Raw genomic sequence first — 24,742 nt, 5'->3', positions numbered from 1 at the left:
CTATATAGCGAGGAGCCTGATGCACTGGAAAAGAAAGACCTGGCAGCCGGGTGGGAGAGACGGCGCTGTCTGGCTGAGCGCCTGAGCATCCTGGCGCAGCCCCGGGGACCAGGGAGCTCCCAGCGAGGTGTAGGTGTGGGGAAACCCCCGCCGGTACCGTTTTACCACGTTAAGGGGGCCACATGTCTCCGATTCTGCGGACTTGACTCGAGCTGAGCTGAATCTTGTTTTGCCTGAAAGAAGGATGCTGTGGGTTTGATCCGTTTGGGGTTACCCTGCCCGATAGGAACAACACAGCCTTTGCAGGACGGGCTGGGCTCTCCTTGTGTGGGAACGGAGCTGGGGGAGGGAAGAGGGTTCCTAGGATACAAATGATATGGGTGAATAACCCTAAGGGAAATGCAGAGTCAGCCTGATTTCATTCGATCTCTCCATGCCTTCTTCCTCACTGTAATCTGCAGACTTGAGGAAACTGCAGTGCTGAGCCAACGATGCTGGTAGAAGTGTATGGGGAAACTTAAAAGTTTAAGTTTGATTATAGTAGGATTTTGGGAGCGTTTAGAATGACATAGCTTAATTTCAGCATAGGTGGAATAATAGAGTCATAAAGTGTCCATTAAAAAACCCCAAACTAAACCAGAAAACACTACTTAGAAGCTGGTCGAATCTTCAAGATGCTCCACTGGGTTCTTCCACCTCCCTGCATCTAAATGTTCTCTCAGTTCTTTGTAAATGAAGTCTCTGATACCTGTTTGGTTTGAAGTAACCTGTAACAATTTTCTAGCATGCAGCTGACAAAGGGAAGAATAGACTGACAGATTCATTTGTCTTTCAGATGACAGGGTATCACGTTTTGTTTTCTGCCAGGTTGCAAGGTTGGTGCAATGCAATACTGAAATGAAGTAACCTGTGACATAGGGAGAATCTGTGCTGGAGGGATTTGGTTAGAAGACAGAAGACCAGGTAGAAAAGCAATGATTTGTGATGCCAGAAATCTTTATGTTCTTTCCATGCGCTGGAATGCGGAGGCTGTCAGGGGAAAAAAAGGCTTGAGGGATAAAGTGTGATTTAGTGTGTGTTGTATTGACAGTATTGAAGCTGCAGGCACTTCTTGCAGCACACTACAATGCGTAAAGGAAATGTCTGTATGTAAAATAGCTGAGTGCTGTATGCAGTGCCTGCCCATCATCTTTATAGCTCCACTTAGCACAGCACTGCGGTATCTGCAGCTTGCTTAGTGAAACTGTTCATACCCAGGAGCTACTGCATGTAAAGCTTCTAATTATACTGATTTTTGGCATTTTTCAAGCCTTTGGCTTGTAATTGGGTAATGCTGGTTGAGCTGACAAGTTTTCCTTCATGACAGGCACCCTGTAAGCTTTCAGTCTGAGTGTTTCGTTCACTCCCATGGGGACAGCACTTGGTGTTCAACAGATCTGCCCTGCTCTGTCCCTGCAAAGTCTCCCCAAAGCTTCAGTCAGCTGTAGAGAGGCCCCAAGAGGTCTGTTCTGTCCAGAGGCATTTTCAGCTGATGCATTTCTGGGTAAAGGGGCTTTATCCTGGTCCACAGGGAGTGACCAGGGTTTCTGACAAATGCAACTGTCACCAGGAGCTGGAAGAGGATGCTGCAGCCTTGGATGTCAGCTCAAGTTAGAGCAGCCTCTGGGAGGCCAGGTCTGTGCAGCAAGGCCAGAGTGCTGCCTCTGCTGTAAAAGACCTGATCCCTTCATGAACATGTCAGTGTTTAGGATATGTTTTGTTTTCTAACTGTGTCACTGGTGGTTGGGGTTATATGGGACTTGACTGGTGTCTCATCTTGTGCTTTTTTTCTGCCAAATGCTTCTTTTGTTGGTTGAGTTGATGTGACCTGCCATGGACAACTTTTCCCACTTTCCTGACAATGCTGTTGAAATTTTTTAGGCCCCTTCTGGACATCATATCTGCTGTTGCAATTAAGTCTGAATTTCTTTTCTTTTTTCCCTTTTAAAGTTACAGATCTGGTCAAATATTTTAAAATTTCCAGTTACTTATTCTTCTGAGCTGTTCCAGGGGATTAATTCCTTTTTGCTCCCCTCTACTATGATTTCACCTGTTCTCTCTATAAATTCACAAAGCAACCATCCCTTTCTTAAAAAAAAAAATCCTCAAGAATATACTTTTTACTTTAAAACAATAATATTAAAAGACCCCACTGTGTCAGTTTTCTGTACCTGAATTCATTCTGCCTTTTGACGATGTGTCAGATGGGATTTCACAAGTATTTGACTTCAAAGAGCACACCAGTTATGGGTTTAGAAACTTCTCCCTGTGGCTGTTTTAGTCTGTAGGTATTGTGAAGAAGCAAATTACCTTTTTGGATTTTAAAAAAGCTGTGCTGGCTCCCAGTAAATGATAATGGAAAATGTGAAAGGAGTAAAAACAATGCACGCAAACAATGCTACTTTCAATTAGGAGGAGGAGAACAGTCATGACCTTAATTTGGTTTGAAGCAGCATGACCTTTTTGGGGAGTTTGCATCTGTTCCTTTTTTTTGTTTTCCTTAAGTGAACTAGCTGTTGATATTTTCTTTATGCAGCTTTAGTGAAATCTTTGTCCATCCGTAGATGATTTCTTACATAATTACTCAGCTTTTGTGTGGCACTTGTCACTTTTCTATTAAACAGCCTGGCTGGTTGAAAAGAAGGATGGGTGAAGCTCCAGGTTGCATCAGGTTGGTGTTTCTGCAGTGGTGAGAGAGGTGCCAGGAGGGCTTGGAGTCTGTTTCAGGCATGAGCTCTGAAGTCCATGGGCTGTGGCAGTAAATGGTACACTTGCTTCACAGATGTTCCACTGCAGAGTGTGCAGCTGTTTGGTGCTGTAAGGTCACAGATGTTGGTGTTGCACTGAGGGAATGCTGCTGCCAAGGCTGAGCCTCGGTGATCTGAAATGCCTGTGACAGATCCACAGGCTTCATCTCCCTCGCTGTGACAAGTGTCCTGGCTCCTGGGTCACTACATCCAATCTGCCTTTTCTCAGTGACCAGGCACATTTTTGATGTTGGAAGAACATTCCATAGCTCTCATTATTCAAAATGTGTCAGCTCTGGCCTGTGTGCTGTGCTGTTAAGAATCATAGTGATATGCATTTAAAATAAACAAAGGCAAGTTTAAAATTTTGCTAGAACTGCAATTAAAACAGTGACTTGGCAGTGTTTTAAAATTAGCATGGCAGTGGTGATCTGTGTCAGTAATCAGTATTAAAACAGGAAATTCCTTCAAAGGCTGTCTCAGAGGGATTTGAGAAACGTTTTCATGTAAATGAAGAGGGAAATGCAGTCATTTCTAAGAAGTAAGCAAATAAACAAACAAAACTCCTCAGAATATGGTGGTCAGAAAGCCTAGAATGCCTTTGTTCTTCACCCAGGATTGCATCAGGGTGTGTCAAGGACAGCAGAGGGGCTTTGGGAGCTGTGCTGGTGCTCCCCTGCCCTGGCTCGGTGCTCTCCCCTCCCCTGTGGGTCACTGGGTGCTCCCTGGCCCAGATCAGGAGCTCTGGTGCTACGGATTTGCAGGCTCTGAGCACATGGATCAGTTCCAAGTGCACGTAAATTTGCAAGAATGGGAGACCTGGAGAGGATTTTGCTCTTAGTTTTTAACTCAACACTCTCAGGCTGTGTTCTGCAGATGCAGTTTCTGAGGAATATTGGAGAGAGATTTCTAGTAATCATTACCAGTTGGAGTCCAGAAAAGTGTGGATGTGAATGTAGTTCAATAGCAATTCAATGTCATCTGAGGGAGTTAATCCACATTCTCTCTCTGAAGAAAATCAGTTCCTATTGCAGTAGCCTGCCCAACCTGCACTAGTTTCCTTAGGCAAGGAAGCAGAGATAAATTATTCTCCCTTTGCTACTTCCTTCACCCAGAGGGAATGATCTGGGAACACAACTTCAGTTTGTCCATTTCTGGATACATCCCTAGTTCTCAGTGCTATTCAGGACCAACCTCTAGGATTGAAGCAGTTTCTCTCAAAGGGTTTTACAATCCTGAGTACTCTGTGTCCACCTGTCCCTGTGAGGTTCTGTGCATTTGTATCCATGCTTTCCTTTTTTTCCTGTTCCCTGTGAGCTTGGCAGAATATTTGGGTGTCTCTTTCCTCATTACAGGGATTGGGATAGTTTTCTCTCTCAAGAGATAATAACACCATTAAAATAACAGTTTCTCAGTGCATCCTTTCCCCTCCTTTTGTCATTGTTTGGGAAATGTGACCATTTGGTCAGTTTCACCATCATTTGAGAACGCTTGATGCCTTCTCCATGATTAAAGATCAGAATACCTGTGATTAGACTGGGCTGACTGGCAACTAGTCCCATTCCCTGATGCCAAACAGATCCAACAAATTTAACATCTATTTCTCAAGTTTCCATGGATACCTGAGCAGAGCACTCACAGTAATCAGAACGGCAGGGCATGCCACTTACAGCAGCTTTCAGTACTGGCACTGTGGAAGTGCTGCATTCAAAAATCAACCTTTTGTAGGAGCTCTCTTGCTTACTCAGCTACGCTCCTGTTAGGATTTTAACCACAGGAACTCCTTTGAAGGTTGTGCCAGGGGCTTGTCACCATGACAGTGTAAATTTGCAGTTGGTTTTCTGGCTAGTCACTGTGGTCTGTGCATGCATTGTCATGGCACTTGAACGTAACCCTGATGAGTGTTAGCATAAAAACCTCTGGAAGTGGATTTTGGTTGGTGACTCTGTGATTTTGTGGTCTACTCTGCAAATACTCATCAGGTAATTTCTTCTTTTCTCATAAGGTATTTTTTCTTTAAGCTTTTCTTTAAGCCTGGTAACTGTGTTTTCAAGGCCATCAAATAAAAAGAAAGAAGATCTGGTTTTTGATACAGCAATGAAATATTGCTCAGGAGATAAATCAATAGCCATAGACTGGTTTCATAGATGACTTTGCTAATGACTTTTCAAATGTGATACCTATATTTGACATTTTGTCATAGTTACTGTTCCTTTATTTTTCCATCTTTGAACAAAATTGGGTTTAATAGCCTTGAAGAATATGAAGGAATTTATATACAGCATCACTCATGCTGACTACTATAAGTAATGGCTATTCTAGTTTGGCTTTTCTTTTTACCCTGCTCCCTGCTTATCCTTTTTTTTTACCCTGTGAATTGATGAGAGTGGTTGGTTTTCTCTTGTCAAGGCTCTGTAAATGTGTGAATCATGTTAAGCCTTCCAGAAGATTGTCAAAATGAAGACAAACATATTCAAATTTTTTCCCAATTCATGTTTTAAGAAAAAGGTGTCACTACATTCATCCAGCTTGATGCATTCCGAGATGCTGTCTGAATCTAGGAATGCTTGAAAACTAAATAACCTTTTTGCCTTCTAAGTGAACAAATGCCACCCAAAATGTTCTTATTCCTGTGTGCTGGATGCACAGTCTGAAAAGGTGAACAGTGATTCTTTGAATACCTTGATTGAGAAAGGTAGGATTGCATTCTTTTCAGCATACAATTGCCTCTTGACATGGTTCTGAAACAGAAACTTGTAGCAAAGCATGTTTATAACTGTAATATTTTGATCTTGTTTTTTAAAAAGAAAAAGCAGTGAACCAGTCCAGTTGGGCTGGGAAATGGTGATTTTCTCAAAGAGAGTGATTAGCATCACAAATGTTCTGTTTTATGAGCATGGTCCTGGGAATTAGAGCATAACCTTAGTAGTGCCATTCCTGACAACCTTGCAGTGAGCCAAGTGGAGGAGGTAGATGAGGACAGACATGATGATGGAGGAGAAGCAGCAGGAAGCCTTTTCCAGGAAGGTATCTTTTCATTTAACACTGTACATCTTGGGGTTTGTTTTCTGTTCCTTACCTGCTCCTGGAAGCAGCGAGGGAGGAGGTGAGAGGTACAGGAAGGCAGTGCTTGCTCAGAGGCAAATAGTGCAAGGAGCTGTGAAGGAAGCAAGTTCAAAGAAGAGCTTGTTGAAGGGAGAGAAGTTTAGTTAGAGTGCACTGAAGGTGTCTCTTACAGAACTGTGTCAGGGAATATTTAGGGAAATCATGGAGAATTGTCTTTTACGACTCTGAGCTGCCCAATCTGTTGATAACCTACCCTTATCACAACATAATGCCTGCTGCCTTTTACAGCAGGTAAAGCAGGATCAGAGTTGTGTCTCCTGGCAGTAGTGCATGGCTGTGGAAGAGCTGGGATGTGGGAAGAGAGGGATCACTGCAGGGCACTGCTGCTGAGTTCCCCTCACCCCAGGCTCTGGGGCATGAGCAGGTTTTGAGCACACTGCAATCCCATCAGGGGGTGGGGAAGGAAATGGGTGGGAAAAGGGAGCTGGCTGATCACAGAAGCTGGAAAACTCTCAGGGCATTCAGGGTGGAGCTGGATTTGAGACCTTGCAGTGTAGATGGTGAAAGGGTTTGAGTTGAAGGCAGCTTAAGGACACACTTAGCTGTTGGTGAGGATCTGCTGGGGCATCACACACAACCAGTAAGTGTGATTGCTCAGCTTCAGTCCGTCTTACCAAGCATTATAGAGAGATCAGATCAATTTTAGGTAAAGTATTTTAGCCTATGTCCTGTCTAATAGAGGAGGAGTGAACAAAGCCCCTGTGGCATTTTCAGGAGGTTATTGTGAGTTCTTGCGTGTTTCTTTCATCTCAAATTAAGTTCACAGAAAATTGGTGGCATCTTTTGGTCTCCCTTTGCTGCTGAGGCTCAGGAAAATGAATATTGTCCACAGAGTGAATGATGGGATGAAACTGGGCTTGGTTTTTGATACTCTTAGCAATAATGGTAAAATCTTAAAATTACCTTAGAAAGCATTCATAGTGTAGTGAAAATGTAATTCCTCTAGTCAAAGCATGATCGTGATGAGAGACAATATAGAAGAAATAAATGGAAAAGGTCAAAGTTGTAATGACAAACATGTCTTATTTTTAGAATTTTTTTTTTTTTTACTTAGGAAGTCCTTGTTCTCTAATTGGTATCAGTGCAATGAATTCCAGTTCTTCAGGGGACTAGATATTATGAAAGGGTATCAGGAAACTTGGATTTGTATCAGAGATTAGCTATGACTGTATTCATGGAAGAGAAGTGTATTGCAGTCTTCAGCAAACCAGCTGGATGCCTGCTGGCATTTTAAAACAAAGAACTTTAATTGATGGTCATAACAGTGGTGCCATTGGTTTCAGTAAGAACAGAAGGTTCTTACTTCTGATATGAAATATGGGATCTTTTTATTATGCATAAGAATATTTTAAGATTTTTTTTGCTTGTCTCCATCTCTTATTTTTTTATTGTTCTGTAATTATTTTAAAAGGCTATCTTTGTATTTACAGTAAAATGCTCTAGGTTGTCACATTGCGTTTGGAAGCTCTGACATTTTGTGCTTAATGCGAAGGAAAATCTCAGCAATAGGAAAAGCTGAATAAGGTTTTCTTCATCAGTGCAGCAGTTGGCAGCTAATAGCAATATGGTAAACCCTTCTTTTCTTGTGCAAATATCATTAGGAAGGTTTGCTTGAGTCAAAATTATTTTGATGCTCAAAAGGTTATAATCTTTTGAATGAAAAATAGTGGGTTTATTCCATTCTTTTGTTGCCTGATGGCTACTTATAGTCATGTTTGGTTCAGTACATCCTTGTTTTTCCTTTTTATTTCCCTTCTCTTTTCCTAAATTTTAAATCCAGATATAGTGCCTGAATGGGAAAGAAAGAATTTGGCTAAGATTTCGGTATTACCCACAGCCTGACTGAGAGCAGAGCAGCGTGTATACACACAGCAGCAGTCACCTTCACCACATGCTGGATGGCTGGAAATTCCAGACAAAGGGCCATGAGATACTTGCAATGTTTGATTTGTGACATGTTCAGTGTGTTCATGGTGAATTCATTTAACATGGATTTGTTGGAGCCACGAAGATCAGCTGCAGTAGTGACATTTTTAGTAGGTCTAATGTATCCCAACTTCCCCTGTGCACCTGGTCCAGCAGCCTACAAATAGCTGAGTGCTGGGATGATTTGGCATTTGGAGCAGTGGCTGTGCATTACACAAATCAGAAAGAGTTATTGCAGCTTTCCTTTTGAGCCAGGGTGGTGTCCTGCAGCCACTCTCAGCTGGGAGTTTGGGAGAGCCTGGAAAAGGCTGTGCTGGGACCCATTGATGTCTTTATTGTGAAAGCACTTACTAAAATACTGCAACTCTGATCTGAAATGGGGAATGGTATTGATCCTGTTGTTGATTCAGAAAATTGTGGGAAGAGTTTGTGTTGGGTTTGGGCCACTTAGTCAGGATAGAAATATAAATTAACTTGTCTTGATTGGGATATAACACACACTGGTGTTCAGGCATGTTCTTACAGAGGTATACCATAGTGATGCTCCTTTCCTTGTTTGATTTGTGAAACAGCTGTAGGAGAGAGATCCAGTCACATGGGAGTCAGGTCTGAGGAGGTTTGGAAAGTGCAATTTCTCGGGTGAAGCCTTTGCTTTTGTAGCCATCACTCTAAAGTAGTGCAAAATGTGCCTGAAATGGTTTCTAATGGAAGACCTGGGGCTTGAATCCTTATTTCTTCTTTTTTAAAAAGTTATTTCTTCTCCATACACAGAACTGGTGACACGGGGCACATTCAGAAATGTCCCCCCTTCCCTGGTGTGACAGCATTTCTGGGCATTATGCTGCACAGCCCCACGCCCTGATTCCCAGGTTCCTGATTTACTTGTCCTGTTAAATTCTACCTGCTGACAAAGCCCACTCTACCTTATCCATTGCTTATGGCACTTGGGCTAGACAGAATCCAGTGCTCTGCCATCTGCTTCACTGGGGAAATGAACAAGGTCCATAATATGTGAAGCAGAAAATTTTACTGACGCCCTATGTAGCTGAATTATATACAGGTGAAAAGTTGAACAGAAAAGAGAAGATTTTGTGTGGCTGCTGAATTTTTTTGTTTGTTTGTTTGAGTACCACCTTGTGACTGGGAGGTCCAGCAGTCGCCCTTCTTTAGCTGCTGGCTTGAAACTGATTATCTGGGACTGTATTGGTCTGTGTCTGGCTTTTTTAGTAGTTCCCTAAAGTTCATTTTTCCAGTCCTGAATAGGAATGTGTGGCAGGGGCTCTCAAAAATTCAGAACAGACTGATGGCCTTCCAGCTGCCATTAACTTATCTTTCTAATTAAATAATGAGCTTGGTCTTGATCTCCAGATCTATCAGAAAATCATATTCAGCTGCACATGCAATCAGCGAAATATGCACACTGCATCAGCTAAGTTTTTATAAATGTTCTGGACTTTGCTTTTAGTCTGCATTCTTTCACACTTAAAGGTTAATCCTTCGTTGCATTTTGTCAAAATCTACAATGTTGCTGATCATTTACTGAAAAACAGAAAGAGCTAAACAGATTAGGCATTGCAGGAAACCACAGAAAATAAACTCTTGCATCTGTTTAGATGAAAAGAAGGATTAATTTAAATTAAGTCTGCTAAACCAGCAATTGGAGCTAATGTGATAATGGACATGATTTCATTACTAATACAATATCTTCTGATCTCCTAATTTTACCAATTCTGTAATGGTTTGGGAATCTGCCTGAAAATGGGAGCCTTCTCTGTTTTCCCTTCAATTTCTCATCTTAAAAATGCACAAGGTGTTCTTTTCCAATTGCTTAGGTTAGGACTAAGTCAGAAATCCTAATGTGTTCAAATTTGGTCTATGCACATTTATTGAAATTTCCCAAACCCAGGTTAATATTCATATCAAAGTAAATATAAGAATTTTTATTCAAGAAGTTTGCATCATATTTAGAAAAATATTATTTTAAATACGGGTTTGTTTGAGGACTTATTTAATTTGGATTCTAAATCAGATTCCTCAGTTTAATTTGGTGTGTAAATTGGCAAGAATTTAAGTGTTTATTTAGTGCATACTGTTTAGCTGTGTTTTTATCATAGCATGTAGTTTGACAAAGATCCTTAGTAAATATGGAGATAAAGCTGGAACTTGAGCTATGTAGAACATTACTTAATTATGTTTTTTTGTTGCAGAAGCCATAATAAGTCATTCTGATTCTAAGAACTATTCCAAGTACCCTGATCCTATCCAGGACAGTCTAAGCATCATTTTTCAGTTTCATGATTGCAAATCAGGTTGCTTGGAACCCTTTTCCCATTCTCTGGCTTGGAACAGATGCTTTTGTTTCTGTCACATCAACCAATCACAGTGCTTTAGAGATAAGGGATTTTTAAATATCCTGGAATATCCATGCATTTACTGTTCTTCAGAACACAGCTGTAAAAATTGTTACACATGCACATTTTTTTCACCATGGAAACACTAACTCAACAAAATAGGAAAGCTCCCACATAGACAAATATATTTTAACACCTTGCAGTTCAGATGGGGTAGATAGTATAATGTTACAAATATCCTAATTTCATTTGCTTTTAACAGTCGTTTCACTACCTGCTCAGAAGTTTTGGCATTAGATCCAGGATGCATTGTAGAATTATTTTATTTAGCTGGGTATTTGCAGGAGCCATGAAGGCAGTGCAGGATGGTCGTGGGTTTGGAAGGGTCTTTTTTATTAATTAACTAGAACTAATTCTTGGTAGGACATCACCCAAGTTAGTGGTTTTGTTGGATGGATGTCAGTATTGCTCTGGATGTTTATTCACTGCTCTCTGAGCTACAAAAATGTGTATCCTGTCACATAGAATTTTCTGAGTTGCACACAGAGATAAAAATAACTTTTCAAGGCTGATAGCTGAAGACAGGTTGGAAAATGCATCTTAGAAACATGGAATAGTTTGGGGGGTTGGAAAGGCCCTTGAAGATCATCTTCTTTCAATGCCCTGCAATGGGCTGGGACACTTTCCACTGGACCAGGTTGCTCCAAGCCCTGTCCAGCCTGGCTTTGAGCACTTGCAGGGGTGGGGCAGCCCCAGCTTCTCTGGACAGCCTGTGCCAGTGCATCTCCAGTGTCACAGTAAAGAATTTCACCCTGATGTCTAAATGTCTAAATCATGTCCTGATGGAAATCGACCCTTTTTCATTTTAAAGCCCTTACCCTTTGTCCTGTCATTACCTGCCCTTGTAAAATGTCCCTCTCTGGCTCTTTTATAGGCCCCCTTTAGGTACTGGAAGGTGCTCTGAGGTCTCCCTGGAGCCTTCTCTCCCAGCCTGTCTCCACAGCAGAGGTGCTCCAGCCCTGTGATCATCTCTGTGTCCTCCTCTGACCTGCCCCAGCCCATCTGTGAAACATGAGTGCCGAAACAGGTAACCAAAAGAATTAGTGGCAAAGTGAAACACTGAAAACACATGGTTTGATGTCTACATCTTGTGCTTCAAATCATCATCCTAAGTGTGGGTAAAGTGCAGGTTTCCAAGGATGTTGAGTCAGTGTTGCAATGTCCTGGTATGCTTGGGAAGTATAGTTCAGGTTCAGCCAGGAATTACAGCAGGATGCAAGGAATATATTCTGTTAGTTTTTTGGGTTTTTTTCTGTGTTGAGATACTGTTTTTCAATTCTAAAATAAATACCATGTTGCTGGTGCAAAAATTAAGAGGTAAAAATGGCACAAGGGAAGCTGATAACAGCATCTGTTCCAAAGATGTCTTAATGAACCGAGCAGATTCTGTGCTTGTCACATTTGGCCTGTGACTTTTTGTACTTCACTGCAAGAGGAGTAACTTAATATATTCCTGGAGAATTTGTGTAGAAAATGCAAATATTGTGCTTCTGCAAATGCTTCTGAAAATCAGGCTGAACATGCATGTTATAACTTCAAGAAGTAAATGAAGTTTCGAGAGCAAAATTAAGATTTGGAGGAAGATTTTTTTCCCTGCAGGCGAATTCTCTCATACAGGGTTTTTAAATCTTCCCTGGGAAACAAGACATATTTGATTGCCATTTTTCCCTATGTAATTCTGAGGTCTTGGAGAGCCGGTGTCATCTTGGAGTGATGCTCTGAATTGTCAGTCATGTCTAGGAGTTACATGCTATGAATAAATGTAAATGATAAATAAATGTAAATGATGCATCCAAGTAAGTGATAAAAATACATTGAAATGTATTACTTATTATTTAATTATTTTTATTAATGTTCAGAGACCTATTACATCATTCTGCTTTACATCTAATTACAGCTTGTATTCTGTGGAAGAGAATTCAGTAAGCACATAGGGCTTAAATTTTGGAGCAGTGGGGTATGAGCATGGACTGGGTGTGTGGTAGCTTTTCTACATTCTGTTTTGATAAACTGTTGCATTCTTCATAAGAGTACAGATTATATATAAATCCATCTAAACCATCAGTGCTTAATTTGCTTTAAGCAATTTCCTTTTCTATCATTAGCAGTGTAAATGAAAGAATGAAAAATAAAATGAGTGCACTACAGTATTTGTCACTGATTTGGTCTGTGCCTTTAAATGAAATTTTAGTATTGTATGCTGGGTAGAAATATTTCTTTGATGACTTGTTAATAATGCTTTCCTTTTTCCCAGCTGGATTCTGTCCTGTAGTAGTATTAACAGCTGCAGGATGTTCCAGTGCAGAGTGTAGTGAAGGATAAAAACAGAGACAGTATTGGGAAAGTTTCAGAATAAAGGCTCAGGATGGACAAATTGCAGCTTACTCTTCCTGCTTTCTCCAATTGCTCTCAACTCCTCTTTTTCTTGTAAATGGGTCTGTCTTTTTGGATCTCACAGCTTGCGTTTAGGTTCTGCATTCATGCATTTAAATCCTAGGCAGTGTGTGTTGCTCAAGCTGCTTGTACCATGATCTTTGAATATGTTTAGGAAGATTTTAAGATTGTGCATGACAATGTAGTAAAAGGATGGTAATAGTCATGAAGGTCAGACAGACATTTTAAAACCAAAACAACAGTTGTGTCTTAGCATGTTTTAAAGGCAAAACATGTTTTAGATGGCAGCTGTGGAATTTGCTTTGTGTTTTAGCAGATTCTTTACAACTGGAAAACAGTTTAGCAGTGTGCAAAGTAACTGTTGTATTTACTCATTCTGCTTGCTGACACTGATGGGTGTTTGTTTCCTTTTAGATGCAGTTTCCACATCTGCTTACTCATCACCAGCCAAAAGCTTGGGAGACCCTGGAATAACTCCACTGTCTCCATCACACATTGCGGTAAGAAATGCACTCGTAACTTATACTGCATGCTTACATTACCTTCTCCTGCCTGTATAGTAGGGACATAATTTCTTTAGAGCTGTCATTTCCTACATACTGATACCCTTTAGGCTATCCATAGTATTAGGTGAGATTTTTGGTCACACTGAGTTGTTGACAGAGCTCTGATTCCTTTCATTGGGCTCCTGGTTTTGCTGGTTTTCATTTGCTAAACTCATAGACTTGCCCTGCATATTTTTATATCAAACACAGGGGCTTCTTGATCCTCAGGGTTCCCAAGGTCTGTCCCTGTCTTTATCACTGATTTGTTTAGTCAGTCCCTGAAAAATCATCTTCCTTTCAGAAAAAAAAAGAAGGATATATATGGTACTCAGCAGTAAAACCCAAATTCTCGGAGAAAAGAATCTGCCCAGAGAGAGAGAGAGATGTAGAAGCTCAAAATAGAAGTAACTGGTTTTATTTCTTAAGGAACATAGCCACTTCTGTAAGCTTTTAGAACCAAGAGCATGTCCCATAGGTAGTGTGTTTTAATCTCTTCTACATCGTGCTAATTTTGTTGATAAACTCCTATTAAAACTAACTCACACCGATTTTTAAGATGACCTGTATGATTTTAACACAGTACATGCACAGTGTGCTTCCTGTTATTGCAAGGGATTGTGTTCAGAGCACATTTTTATCCTTGCAGCTTATGGTGGAACACTGTCTTAGCTTTCTGATTCAAGTTCAGAATTTTGCAAAAACCCATCTTCAGGATTTCCAGTGCTCTCTCCCATAGTTTTTGGATCTTATTCCCTTCTTTCTCTAGATACTCTTGAAATTCCTCTTTTACTTCTGTCACACTGATGAATTACATCATATTTCAGTTAGATTTTGCTCCTTAAACTCTTTGAGGAAGACACTGTCCTTGTTGAAAAACTTTTATTAGGAGAATCCAAACAAGTCTTTTATGGTCGGAGACCAAAACTTGTTGCTCTTGTTTCTCCATTTCAAGTAGCAGGTATATGGAGAGATCTTGGAAGATGTAGGGATAAAACAGGAATGTACAGGAAGTGGGAGGTGTGGAATTAACAGAGATTTGTGGTGGAGCACTGCCCATAGAGTGAGGCTGTGTGGCAACTGGTCTGTGAAAGGTAACATCAGTTGCTTCCAGGTGTTTTTGGGAGTACAGGCTGAGCGGTCCTGGTGGATTTAGGGCAACAAGGCTGGTGAAGGGTCTGGAGCATATTGCCCTTGACTCTGCTTTTCAGGGATTGCAGGATTACAGGTGAAAGGCAGGAGAAGGATTCCAATTCATCATGAGCAGCTGAACAGCTTCCCACATTCCAGCACAGGCAGGAGGAGTGCTGCATGTAGTGCTGGCTAAATAGGTGTTATATAAATTCTTCTTTGTAACATGGGGTGTAAACCTTATTGCTGTGGTTTGGGTTCGTTTGTCTCGTGTAAACCTTATTGCTGTGGTTTGGGTGGGTTTGTTATTTTTGAATGGTAATAGTATGTCATGTTCATACTTATGATATAGTTAACTCCTAAAACCACCAAGTAAATCCCAAATATATCACATTGATGGACAAACTCTTCAGTTGATCAGTTTAAGAAAAGAACCAACCAAACTAGCCCCAATCCCCAAATTAATAAGTTTTAATAATACAGGATAAGAAGTATTCCAGAAAGGAGTGTGAAGGAAGCTTTGAATAGAAAATGATGTATAAAAGGCTCTAGCGTATATGTTGAGTCATGCATTGAATTTCCAATTCCATTGGAATGTGCAGCTTTCTGGTATCAACTTCAGTCACAAGGGCAAATATAGGGAAGTCCTCATTTTCACTGAAGAGATATGCGGGTCTTGCAGAGCAGAATTTGTGACAGGTTACAATGATTCTGATCAGTGACTCTGTGTCTGTTTTGCTTCTGCTGTTTAACAGAAGGACTCTGATGCAGACGATGCTGTAGAACAGTTATTTCTTGTTGTTGTGGCTATTGATTTTGGCACAACTTCCAGTGGCTACGCCTACAGCTTCACCAAGGAGCCAGAATGTATTCATGTAATGAGGTAAGGGCTGCAATGCAGCATTTGGTTTGTGACTCTGAGAACATGGGTTGCCTGCAGTAGCCATAGATATTTTGTACAGGAGCCTGAAGTGTCTGAATTTGTCTGGCATTATCACAGTGTGCAGATTTCCATTGGTTATGACTTTTTGTTGCATCTTATTGTATTCTGATTTGCTTTAGTAGTCCATGGGAGCACATCCCCTTTCTTATTTTGTTGAGTTTACAAGATGACAGAGTAGAAGGAGGAATCTGAGTATTCGGAATTGTTCAGGGAGCAGAGTTAATAATTAAGTCAGGATGCCCTTATCTCAGACACTGATTTTCTAAGGTCATGGTGCCCATCCCCTGGAATTTCACTGTGTATAGTTGGGTGTACAGCACTTGGTTACTTGCACTGGGAGTTTGTTTGGCTGATGTAAACTTTGTGGTATTAAATCTGAATCAAATCTATGATAATGATCCATTGATATTGGGAAATAAGCAATCAAAAGGTGTGAATGTGAAAATGAAGGTTTGATGTGAAATCTGTCTGTGTTATATGTATGTAAAGGCTTTAGATGCTGTGATGTAGGGAGTTTTTTTATTCTTTTATTTCTTGATTAAATCAGCACAGTATAACTCTATGCAATCACAAATGCAAAAACTGTTATGGCAGCTGCCTGAGATGTTTGCCCTGCAAACCATTGCTACAATATTTTATAGTATTTTTTAAAAAAGTTATTTATAACTTCAAGCGTATTTAATTCTTATTATAGTATATTTTAAATTACTGTATAGTAATGAGAGCAAGATATAGATAATTTTGAACATAAAAAAGTATATATGGAAAGCTCAACCATAGATGCTCTTCTAAACAATGCTGCTGTTGCAGAAGTGGGTACTGTGCTGTAATGCTGAGAACAAAAGGTCAAAAAGCCTAATTTGCTGCAGTCCAGTGTGATATACTGCATTTTTTCTAAGCACAGGTGGTAGCTGAATGCAGCTCCCTAAATCTCAGCAGACACTATTGATTGTGCAGTCAGCCTGCATAGTTGGTTTGTGTATGGCTGCACACTAATGCAGCTGAGGGATTTAAAATACTGTCTAAAGGAACGTAAATTTAGAAATGTATTCTGCCATCCAGTTGCAAAGCTATCTACCTTTTGCAGGATGGACAAGTAATGTTTTCCAGATCTTTTCTGCATTTCAGCCATCTCTTGTTCTCTGAGCAGCACAGGAAGGTGCACAAGGCTGAAGTCACAGGACACACCCTGAGTTGCTGCCTCAGACAGCTCTCAGGGTGGGCAGGCTGGAACCCATGTTTATCAATTCCTGTTCTCTTTTGCAGCAAGTAATTCATTAATGTTCTTAAAGAAGTTTGATGGAATGAGAGAAAACATCTCTAAGCTGTATCTGAGCAAGCCTGAATTGTGTTTAGAGGCACTCTGTGTTGTTCCTGTAAACACTGGAGGAATCACTGCTGTTTCTGGGGAAGTCCTTGAGGTGCCTTGGGTTCAAGTTTTACCTTAGGACCTGGTTTTGCTGCTGTATTCACAATATAGATTAGATTCTCCTGGGGGAACCCCTTCTTACCAGGCTTCCTGCTGTCAGTCACTGGGACATTGAAATCCAAGTGCTGAGATTATATTCCGAATCTCAGCTGACATTTTGCTACTTGTGGTTCAAAACATGACATTTTCCTCCTTATGCAGTAATGGCAGAATGACTCTGATTTCATAGCTATGATATGAGATACTGATGTTGATGAAATAAAATGAAATAAAATACTTAATGTGTTTCCAACCAAAAGGGAGGAACTTTTTTTTGGGGGGGTGTATTCATATTTCCAACAGGTATTTCAAATAGTGGCAAATATTTTAATACCAAGAATTATTTTAATATTTTAATAGATATTTCTGTCTTTAAAGGATTTTGTCAGGATGTAATTGAAATGGGCTTACAAAATAATATATGTAATATTTTTATATATATTTATATATTAATACTCACAAAATCATGAAATTCAGTCATGAATTCAACCATTCAAAAGAATGGTATATTTATTAAGGTAAGTAAGTCTGCAGTAGTTCAGAAGGCATTAAGGGCTGTATATAATGAGGCTTACATGTAGGATAACTTACAAATATTTCAGCAGAGTAAATGTAGCTTCCCGCCGGCACTCGAGAATGTTTACATTAAAATAAAGCATACCAGTGATGCATGGTCCTCTCTACTTCCTAACATTTTTTCCACCTTCCCTCCTTAGTGTTGATTCTTTCCAGATACTTAGGTTTCTGACTGCCTTTTAACAAAGCTGCTTTTCTCTAAAAGGGTAAGATGGGTTTATTTAGAAGGTCCTACTTTGGAAAAGGGTGAACACACAGGGCTTTAGCTCCAGGTTTCAGTGTAGTGCCAGCAGTGCCATGATTCTTGTTGTGTAATTAGGAGGCAAACAAAGTCACATTTTTGACTGTATGCTTATTTGCTGTGATCCCCAGTGCTAAAAAAAAAAGATTTTATAAGCATTGACTGAACAAAGTTCTTTAAGCATATATTTATCTTTAAATGTATGAGTGGCCTCACTCAGCATGTTTGGAGTTGGGTGTGGGTTTGTAAATGTTCAGTGAATGACTTCACTTTGATTGCAAAACATTGGTTACTGTTTTATCAGTTTTAGGTAGTACTGACAACTCTTGATAGTTACCCCCAGCTTCTGTTACGGGTAGCTGTGGTTCAGGTTCTTTTTGCAGAGGGAATGTGTTACAATGAGTGCTGTTTGCAGCATAACTTGAGGCTGGAGGAAAGGCATCTGAGCTGCCTGGCCATGAGCTCAGCACTTCAGTGAGCAGGGCAGTGCCAGAGCCACACAGAAAATTTTCTGCTGTAGAACGAGTTAATAACATCTCATTTGGAGGGAATGCAGAGATATTACACAGTTCTGAAAAACTCCTCTTGAGTTATATGCACTTACATGAAAGTACAGATGTTCTGGCTACTGGCTAGGTAGCTGAATGGGAGTATTTCACAAATGGAAATTAATGAAATGGCAGTCTGTCTTTGGAAGGAGGGAGAATGTGGTCTCTTTTCAGTGCAACTTCAGGTTTTTCCCCTTCCCCTCTCTTCCCTGTTTGACTGTAATTATTGGGAGGCACACACCTGCCTTTTTTCTGCATACACCATGCTGGTGGCATTCAGCTGCATTTTGATGACCCCAGTGTTTTCATTTACTTGGCTGTGGTGCTGCAGCTCTGGATCGAATTCCCATCACTCTGCACAAGTCCCTCTTTGGTCTGTCTTAGCCAGATTGAAGTGCAAGTGAAGGCATTTCTCTAACCTGTGTATAACCTCGTCCTTCCTTCCTCTCTGACTCTCTTGTCTCTATTTTCACTTCTAGTATACAGTTAGATGCTCTGTGGCTATAAACAAGTCTATGTTGTTTATATTCTGTTCAGATACTTCACTTATATCATCCTAGGAGCACATATGTCTGCATTTGAAAGAAATCTACCTTGGTTCTCTTTGAATAGTTTTTTTAACTGTGATTCTGTGCTGCAAAAATATCCCCCACATGTATTTACAGCAGTTCTGGCTTGTATAGGTTTATGCTTTTGATAGGCATTTCCTTTTTAGTTTTCCTGATTTTTACCATTATTTAGCCTGTATTGGTACCATGAAAGGAAACTGCAAATGAAAGCATTGCAATCCTAGTCCTACTGACTAAAATCCTCCTGTAACTGGAGGGAGGCCAGGTCTCCACCTGGCAAGAGTGTTGCAGCCAGGAATTACCATTCCCATGCTTTAGCATCTGCTTCTCTCAAGAAAAACATCACACAAGAGTATTTCTAAATCTCTGATTGCAAATGGTAGAGTCCTGCTTCCCCTTGTCTTTCTTTGCTGTCCTTTCTGTGACTGAACAGTAATACAAGCTGGGGGCTTTAGAAGGTGCTGAGCAATTACTGTGTCCAGTTTCCATCAGAAACTCATCGGGAAGCAAACATCCAAGTCTCCAGGTGGCTTTGACAATTTCATCCCACGGCGTTGAACGTAAATTTGTCTTCATTTAAACTGCACCTTAAGCGTGCTTATTCCGGAAAGAGAAAATGTGCCTGGCCATAATGAAAAACAAAGAAGCATTGTTATTAGCCACAGCCTATTTATGGCATTTCCCACCAGTGACTCAGAATGAATCATTAATGATTCCAAGCAAAAACGATATCAGTCTGTCTCCTCTCTGCTTGCAGCAGGTGTGTGGGATTTAACAATCTGCTGGAATAGCAGTGTTTTCTGTTCATGAGCTGTGAGATCCCAGCTTCTTCACATTGGAACCATATGTTTGCTGTAACACCTACTCAAAGATTTTGGAGTTGACCAAGTGCATTTCTAGCAGCAGGTTAGAAGAAATGACCTGGAGCAGAGCCCTTGCCAGCTGATCATGGCTTAGGGATTGAGCAGTGGAACTGGGCAGATTTAGGGAAGTTTTTTCAAGTGAATGAATGTGGAAATCATTCCTCTCCTCATCATGCAGTTTCTGCTTTCAGGGCAGTGGAATTGTCTTCTGCACTGAAGGAAGTTCAGATGTGTTATTCTCTGCTGCTTGAGCTAAAAAAAAAAGATTTAGCTCAGTTTGATCCAGTTGAATGATGTGAAGGGGTCCCAGCCCTTCAGAAGATCCCATTCCTTGTTACTTTGCCAAGTACCAACCCCTTAAATTGCAGTTTGCCATGTCAGTTTTCTGCCTTGGTCTGAAGGTCAATTCATGTTCAATGGATTCAGCTGTTTCTGAGACTGAGATGGAAATTATTTTTTCTACATACTCTTCCTATGTCACACAAACAGCTACCACAGAGCAAGGCAGACTTTTTGTGCTTCAGAATGAGGGCTTTGGCAGGAGTATGTTCTGAAAGTACGTTTTGCTATCTTTAGCAAAAGCAATTGACGTGTAGTTTAATAATGAATGCAGTTGCCTGTGTGATCTTAACTTGGCTCCTGTTTGAGCTGTGTTATGATTATGTCTGAGAGCATAAACAGATTTTCCACTGATGCCTTTTTAAGAAAATGTTTTCTGGTAAATGTTTGTTTCTCATACAGAAAGTACTTGTATATGGTGGGGGGAGGAACAGTAATGTGAGTTTCTTCCATTCTGCCTTTTTTTTTTGGGATGGAGAAGGAATGCTTACAGCTGTTTCTACAACTTTCTACTGTCTGACCTTTTTGTCCTGCCATGCCCCCCTTCAGTTCCTGCCGCTGGGTGTTCCCATATTCAGTGTTCTTATTTATTTCCTTATTTATTTCCTGATCCGTTCTGTGAAAGCAGCTTTGGGTTTACCTTTGCCTTAAAACTTTTGTGGGTATCCCCTAAAAATACCTTCACAGTCTTGATGACATAGGTTAGTTTTATTCACCAGTAGTGACAGAAATATTTTGGTGCCTTTAACATCCTTGGAGGTTGGGGAAGGCTGCCTCATTTTTGATAGTTTAAAACTTGTACAGCATTTTGGGTATTTGAAACACAAAATCCATCAACTTCACATGAGTGCAGAGAGCTCAGCATTTGAAACACAAAATCCATCAACTTCACATGCAGTGCAGAGAGCTCAGCATCTGCAGGCATAGATGCCTTCAGAGTTTCAAGTGTCTAGGAAATGAAGCACATGATCAGATGTTGGTTGAACTGGCTTGTCTTGTTTCAGGCAATGTTCTGGGACAGAAATGGGGATTTACTCAGCCTCCCCCTGGTGATGTTAGATGACTTAAGCAGGTCCCTAATTCAAAATGGGAAAAGTATCCCTTGCAAGTAATCATTCATAAAGTCTGAATCACAATTGGAGAGGCCATATTTGGGTTTTTATTAGTAGTGTTCTTGGATAATTACTGATTTATTTTTTTTCTCTACAATATTTATTACATGTGTTGGCTTAGGTAGAAATTTTAAGTACAAAACTGTTTCCTTAATTGTGTATGGGTTGCTTCAGGGAACCCGTGTTCTTATCTGAGTGTGATGTATCCTTAAGGATTATACATAACCACAAAAATGTGTTGAATTACCTGAAATGAAAATTGCACTCCTTTTTTCTTAGGTGGAAATAAACCCACTTGACTTTGGTATGATAATGTTTGAAATTACTATCTTTGGAGGGAAAAGCAATCTGCGTAATTTGCCACCTCATGGCTTTTTCTCATGATACACTTGCTTTTTCCTGCTGCTCTGACCTTGAGCATCACTTACTGGAGCTGTTTCACTTTTTGGCCAGACGATGGGAAGGTGGAGATCCAGGTGTTTCCAACCAGAAGACCCCAACCACAATCCTCCTCACACCAGAGAGAAAGTTCCATAGCTTTGGCTATGCAGCAAGAGACTTCTACCATGACTTGGATCCCACTGAATCAAAGCACTGGTTGTATTTTGAAAAGTTTAAGATGAAGCTGCATACCACTGGTGTAAGTAACACCAAAACTGTGTTTGCTCCTCAAGTTGTTTTCCTTGAACGTTATTAAATTTTTGTCAACTGGAAGTGAAGCATCTCTATGTTTGCAGAGTAAATTGAGTAAATTAAACTCTTCAGTTAGCATTATGGTTCCTTTTATTTCTCACTGCATTTGGCAGCTGTATCTTGCAGATCTTAAAAGTTCAAAATCTGCTTTGCTTAGATCTTCATGTCCTGTCTGGGGAGACTGCATGAGGTTGGTTTGTTCAATAAATCTGGTCAGTAGGAATGGGATATAAGAGCCAGATTGAGCTCTAGAGCAGCCAAGCAAATCCACCCAGAATTCATTGCCAGAACTGCAAGTGCCAGTAGGGCTGTTAATTTGACATTATTCCTACTGATTGTGTTTTTGTCTTTAATCCATTTTAGAGCTTTGGGAATTGGCCAGTACTTTCTGTTTTGAGGTGTTTTCTGGTTTCATCTGTTGGTGGGAAACCAAAGATCTATACATTTAACTTGGATTAAGTATCTTGAGTGTGCAACTTTATTGCATTTATTTACAGATGTATTATCTATTGCATTTCTTTAATATTTAGTCCATATTTCTTTCTCTGCCTGCAGTTATCTGTAGGCATGGTGTTTCAAAACAAAGTCTAAAATAAGCAGCAAAGTGTCATGCTCCAGGAAATTCAAGTGATGAGTTAAATCCTCTTCAGAATAGTTTTGTCACTTTTTCCTAATCAGGTGAATAATGAAGAGTTCACTGTCCTCAGTGGGAATTAATTTGATGTTTGCCTTTTTCTTTTAATAACTTCCAGTTATTTTCTTTCATGTAGAATCTTACCATGGAGACAGACCTGACAGCTGCAAATGGCAAAAAAGTCAAAGCACTTGAGATATTTGCTTATGCTCTGCAGTTCTTTAAGGAGCAGGCATTAAAGGTGGGGTAATGCTTCCTTATCAAGATTTTCTGTATTTATAACTAGTATAAACACGAGTCTAATATTTTTAGCCTTGCCAAGATTTGACCCAAGTTGTATTTGATGTAAACAAAGCAAGGCAGGTGTAGAAACTCTGGGCAGGCTGTGGACTCTGGAGAGCTCACAATAGCCTGAAGTAATTTCCCCTTGCACAGGTCAAGCTTGATTCACTAATAGCATCCCTGTGATGCAGAGTTCTGAATAGCTTTTTACTGGATTAGGTATTTTCTGCTGTGTTTTTAATGGGAAAAAACGTACATTTGACAAGAAAATTTAAAAGCTTATTGTTCTCCATTTCTGATTTGAAATGTTGCAGTGCTCATTTCTTTCAGTCTTCTTGGATCACAAGATTGTTTTTCTTATTCTCCAGTGTCCCCAGTAAACAGGTTTTGAGATGTTAAATCTCGTGTAAATAGTCAATTGTGAGTTAAGTAAACACTGGCTTCCAACATGCCACTATAATGTCAGTGTGAGCAGAGCAATTCCTGGGTCAAATCAGAGTATTCATCCAAGCAAGTGTTGTTTAAAATAGCCTTGTGGTTAAGAGCTAACCTACTTTTTTGAATGGGTTTAATTTATTTTTTCTGAGATCCCAGTCTGTTCCTTATGGCTGCAGAGAAACAATCCTGCCACTATAGCTCAAATGCCTCATCTTGTTAGGGACGTTTTTAACTGTACTTTTTTGGGGTTGGTTGTGGAGTCACAGACTTGGACCTGTGTGTAAACTGGGGATATTCTTAGCAAATACGAATATTGGATAAAATCCCATATATTTGCTGTGCTGCCTGCTCAGAGCTACATCCTTTTCCTGATGTTAATAACTAAATCCCTGGCATTTGTGAGTGAATCCTGGAACTAATTAGACATGCCATGTAAGTGAGCTGTTACTTTGCACTGTGCTGTGTCTGTCTGTGGTGCCCTGTGCAGTATAAAGGTGCTACTTTTCCAGCATGGATTTTTGAACTGCAGCATAGCTAAACAAACACAACACCTTGGCTCAGCACATGCAGAAACATATTTTTTTACATTCTAAAGGCCTGTTGTCCACCTTTCTGAACCTTTCTCTGTTTGGATGGAGATTTAGATAGGACATATGGTAATGACATTTTACTTGGAACCTTGCCCAAAACATGTCAGTATATCACCTAATTTGCAAATGCAGTACAGACTTCCCTCTTTTTTAAGGGGAGTATAAAAAGGACAATAAAAGTACTAAACTAGTCTTGAATGTTTGCTTAAAGCAAAATTTTGAAGGACCAATCAGTCATTTTTTTAGAGGGGTTAACTGTAACTTCCCCTTGTTAACTGCATTCTAAAAGTTTGATTTAAAGGTAAGTGGTGTATAAAGAAGTCATTGAAAAATCCAGATTGTAAAACATAAATGTTCATCAGTGATGCCCCAAATATTTTTCTGTGCATTAATCAAGATGTATGTGTGAATTCTTCAAGCTAACAGCAAATCCCACACCATGGCTAAGGATGTACATAAATATGCTGCAATATTCTGTAAATTGCTACTTTTGCAAAAGCCAACTTTTCTGCTTTATTTTGAGCAGTAAATGTTTCTATAGGCCTCCTTGAGAAAGCTTCAACCTTAATCCCACCTTTTGGCACAGTAAAGCATTCTTGGCATGTTGGAAGTAATTCTGATTTGTAGCATGGATGTAACAGGAAAAAAATTGCAAAGGGGGTTACTGTTATCAGAGCCAGCAGAAAAGAATGTTTTCCTGTAGACACCCATCATTTTACATTCACCTCTATTTTCTTTTTTTTTTTCTTCTTTCCCATTTTTTAGGAGCTCAGTGACCAAGGAGGCTCGGACTTTGAAAACACTGAAGTAAGATGGGTCATTACAGTGCCTGCTATTTGGAAGCAGCCTGCAAAGCAGTTTATGAGACAAGCTGCCTACAAGGTAATATTACAGACTGAATGTAGAAATGCCCCTTTAAAGCCCTAGTTTATAAGCTAAATGATAAAATGTATTTGGGGCGATTTGGTATAAACACAGTCTAGCGACCTTGAAAGAGAAATTAACTCTACCAAGCAGTGGCTGTAGGTTGAATGTATTCATTTCTTAAATGCCTTTTTCTTACTATTTACTTTTATATATTGGTGTCCCTTGCTGCAGACTCTGATACTTTAGTCATCTTGGACAATGTA

The 24,742-nt window shown here is 40.1% G+C and overlaps 1 protein-coding gene across 2 annotated transcripts in view; it reads left to right on the top strand.

Annotated features, from left to right (window-relative positions):
* The first annotated feature begins 11,127 nt into the window (after positions 1 to 11,127).
* Positions 11,128 to 24,742, top strand: part of HSPA12A (heat shock protein family A (Hsp70) member 12A) — a 41,548-nt gene continuing 27,933 nt past the window's right edge. The window contains exons 1-6 of one of the 2 annotated variants that reach the window (XM_005428637.2): positions 11,128 to 11,276; positions 13,058 to 13,143; positions 15,072 to 15,199; positions 21,429 to 21,615; positions 22,439 to 22,543; positions 24,378 to 24,494. In XM_005428637.2, the coding sequence (XP_005428694.1) occupies positions 11,261 to 11,276; positions 13,058 to 13,143; positions 15,072 to 15,199; positions 21,429 to 21,615; positions 22,439 to 22,543; positions 24,378 to 24,494 (639 nt within the window). In that variant the 5' untranslated portion in view covers positions 11,128 to 11,260. The remainder of the gene's footprint in view (positions 11,277 to 13,057; positions 13,144 to 15,071; positions 15,200 to 21,428; positions 21,616 to 22,438; positions 22,544 to 24,377; positions 24,495 to 24,742) is intronic. The other variant, XM_031063320.1, reaches the window with a different exon arrangement.

Source organism: Geospiza fortis, unplaced genomic scaffold (genome assembly GCF_000277835.1).
Source record: "Geospiza fortis unplaced genomic scaffold, GeoFor_1.0 scaffold1303, whole genome shotgun sequence".
Taxonomy (NCBI): domain Eukaryota; kingdom Metazoa; phylum Chordata; class Aves; order Passeriformes; family Thraupidae; genus Geospiza; species Geospiza fortis.
The sequence above is the reverse complement of the archived record's forward strand: the minus strand, read 5'-3'. Positions and strand labels throughout refer to the sequence as shown.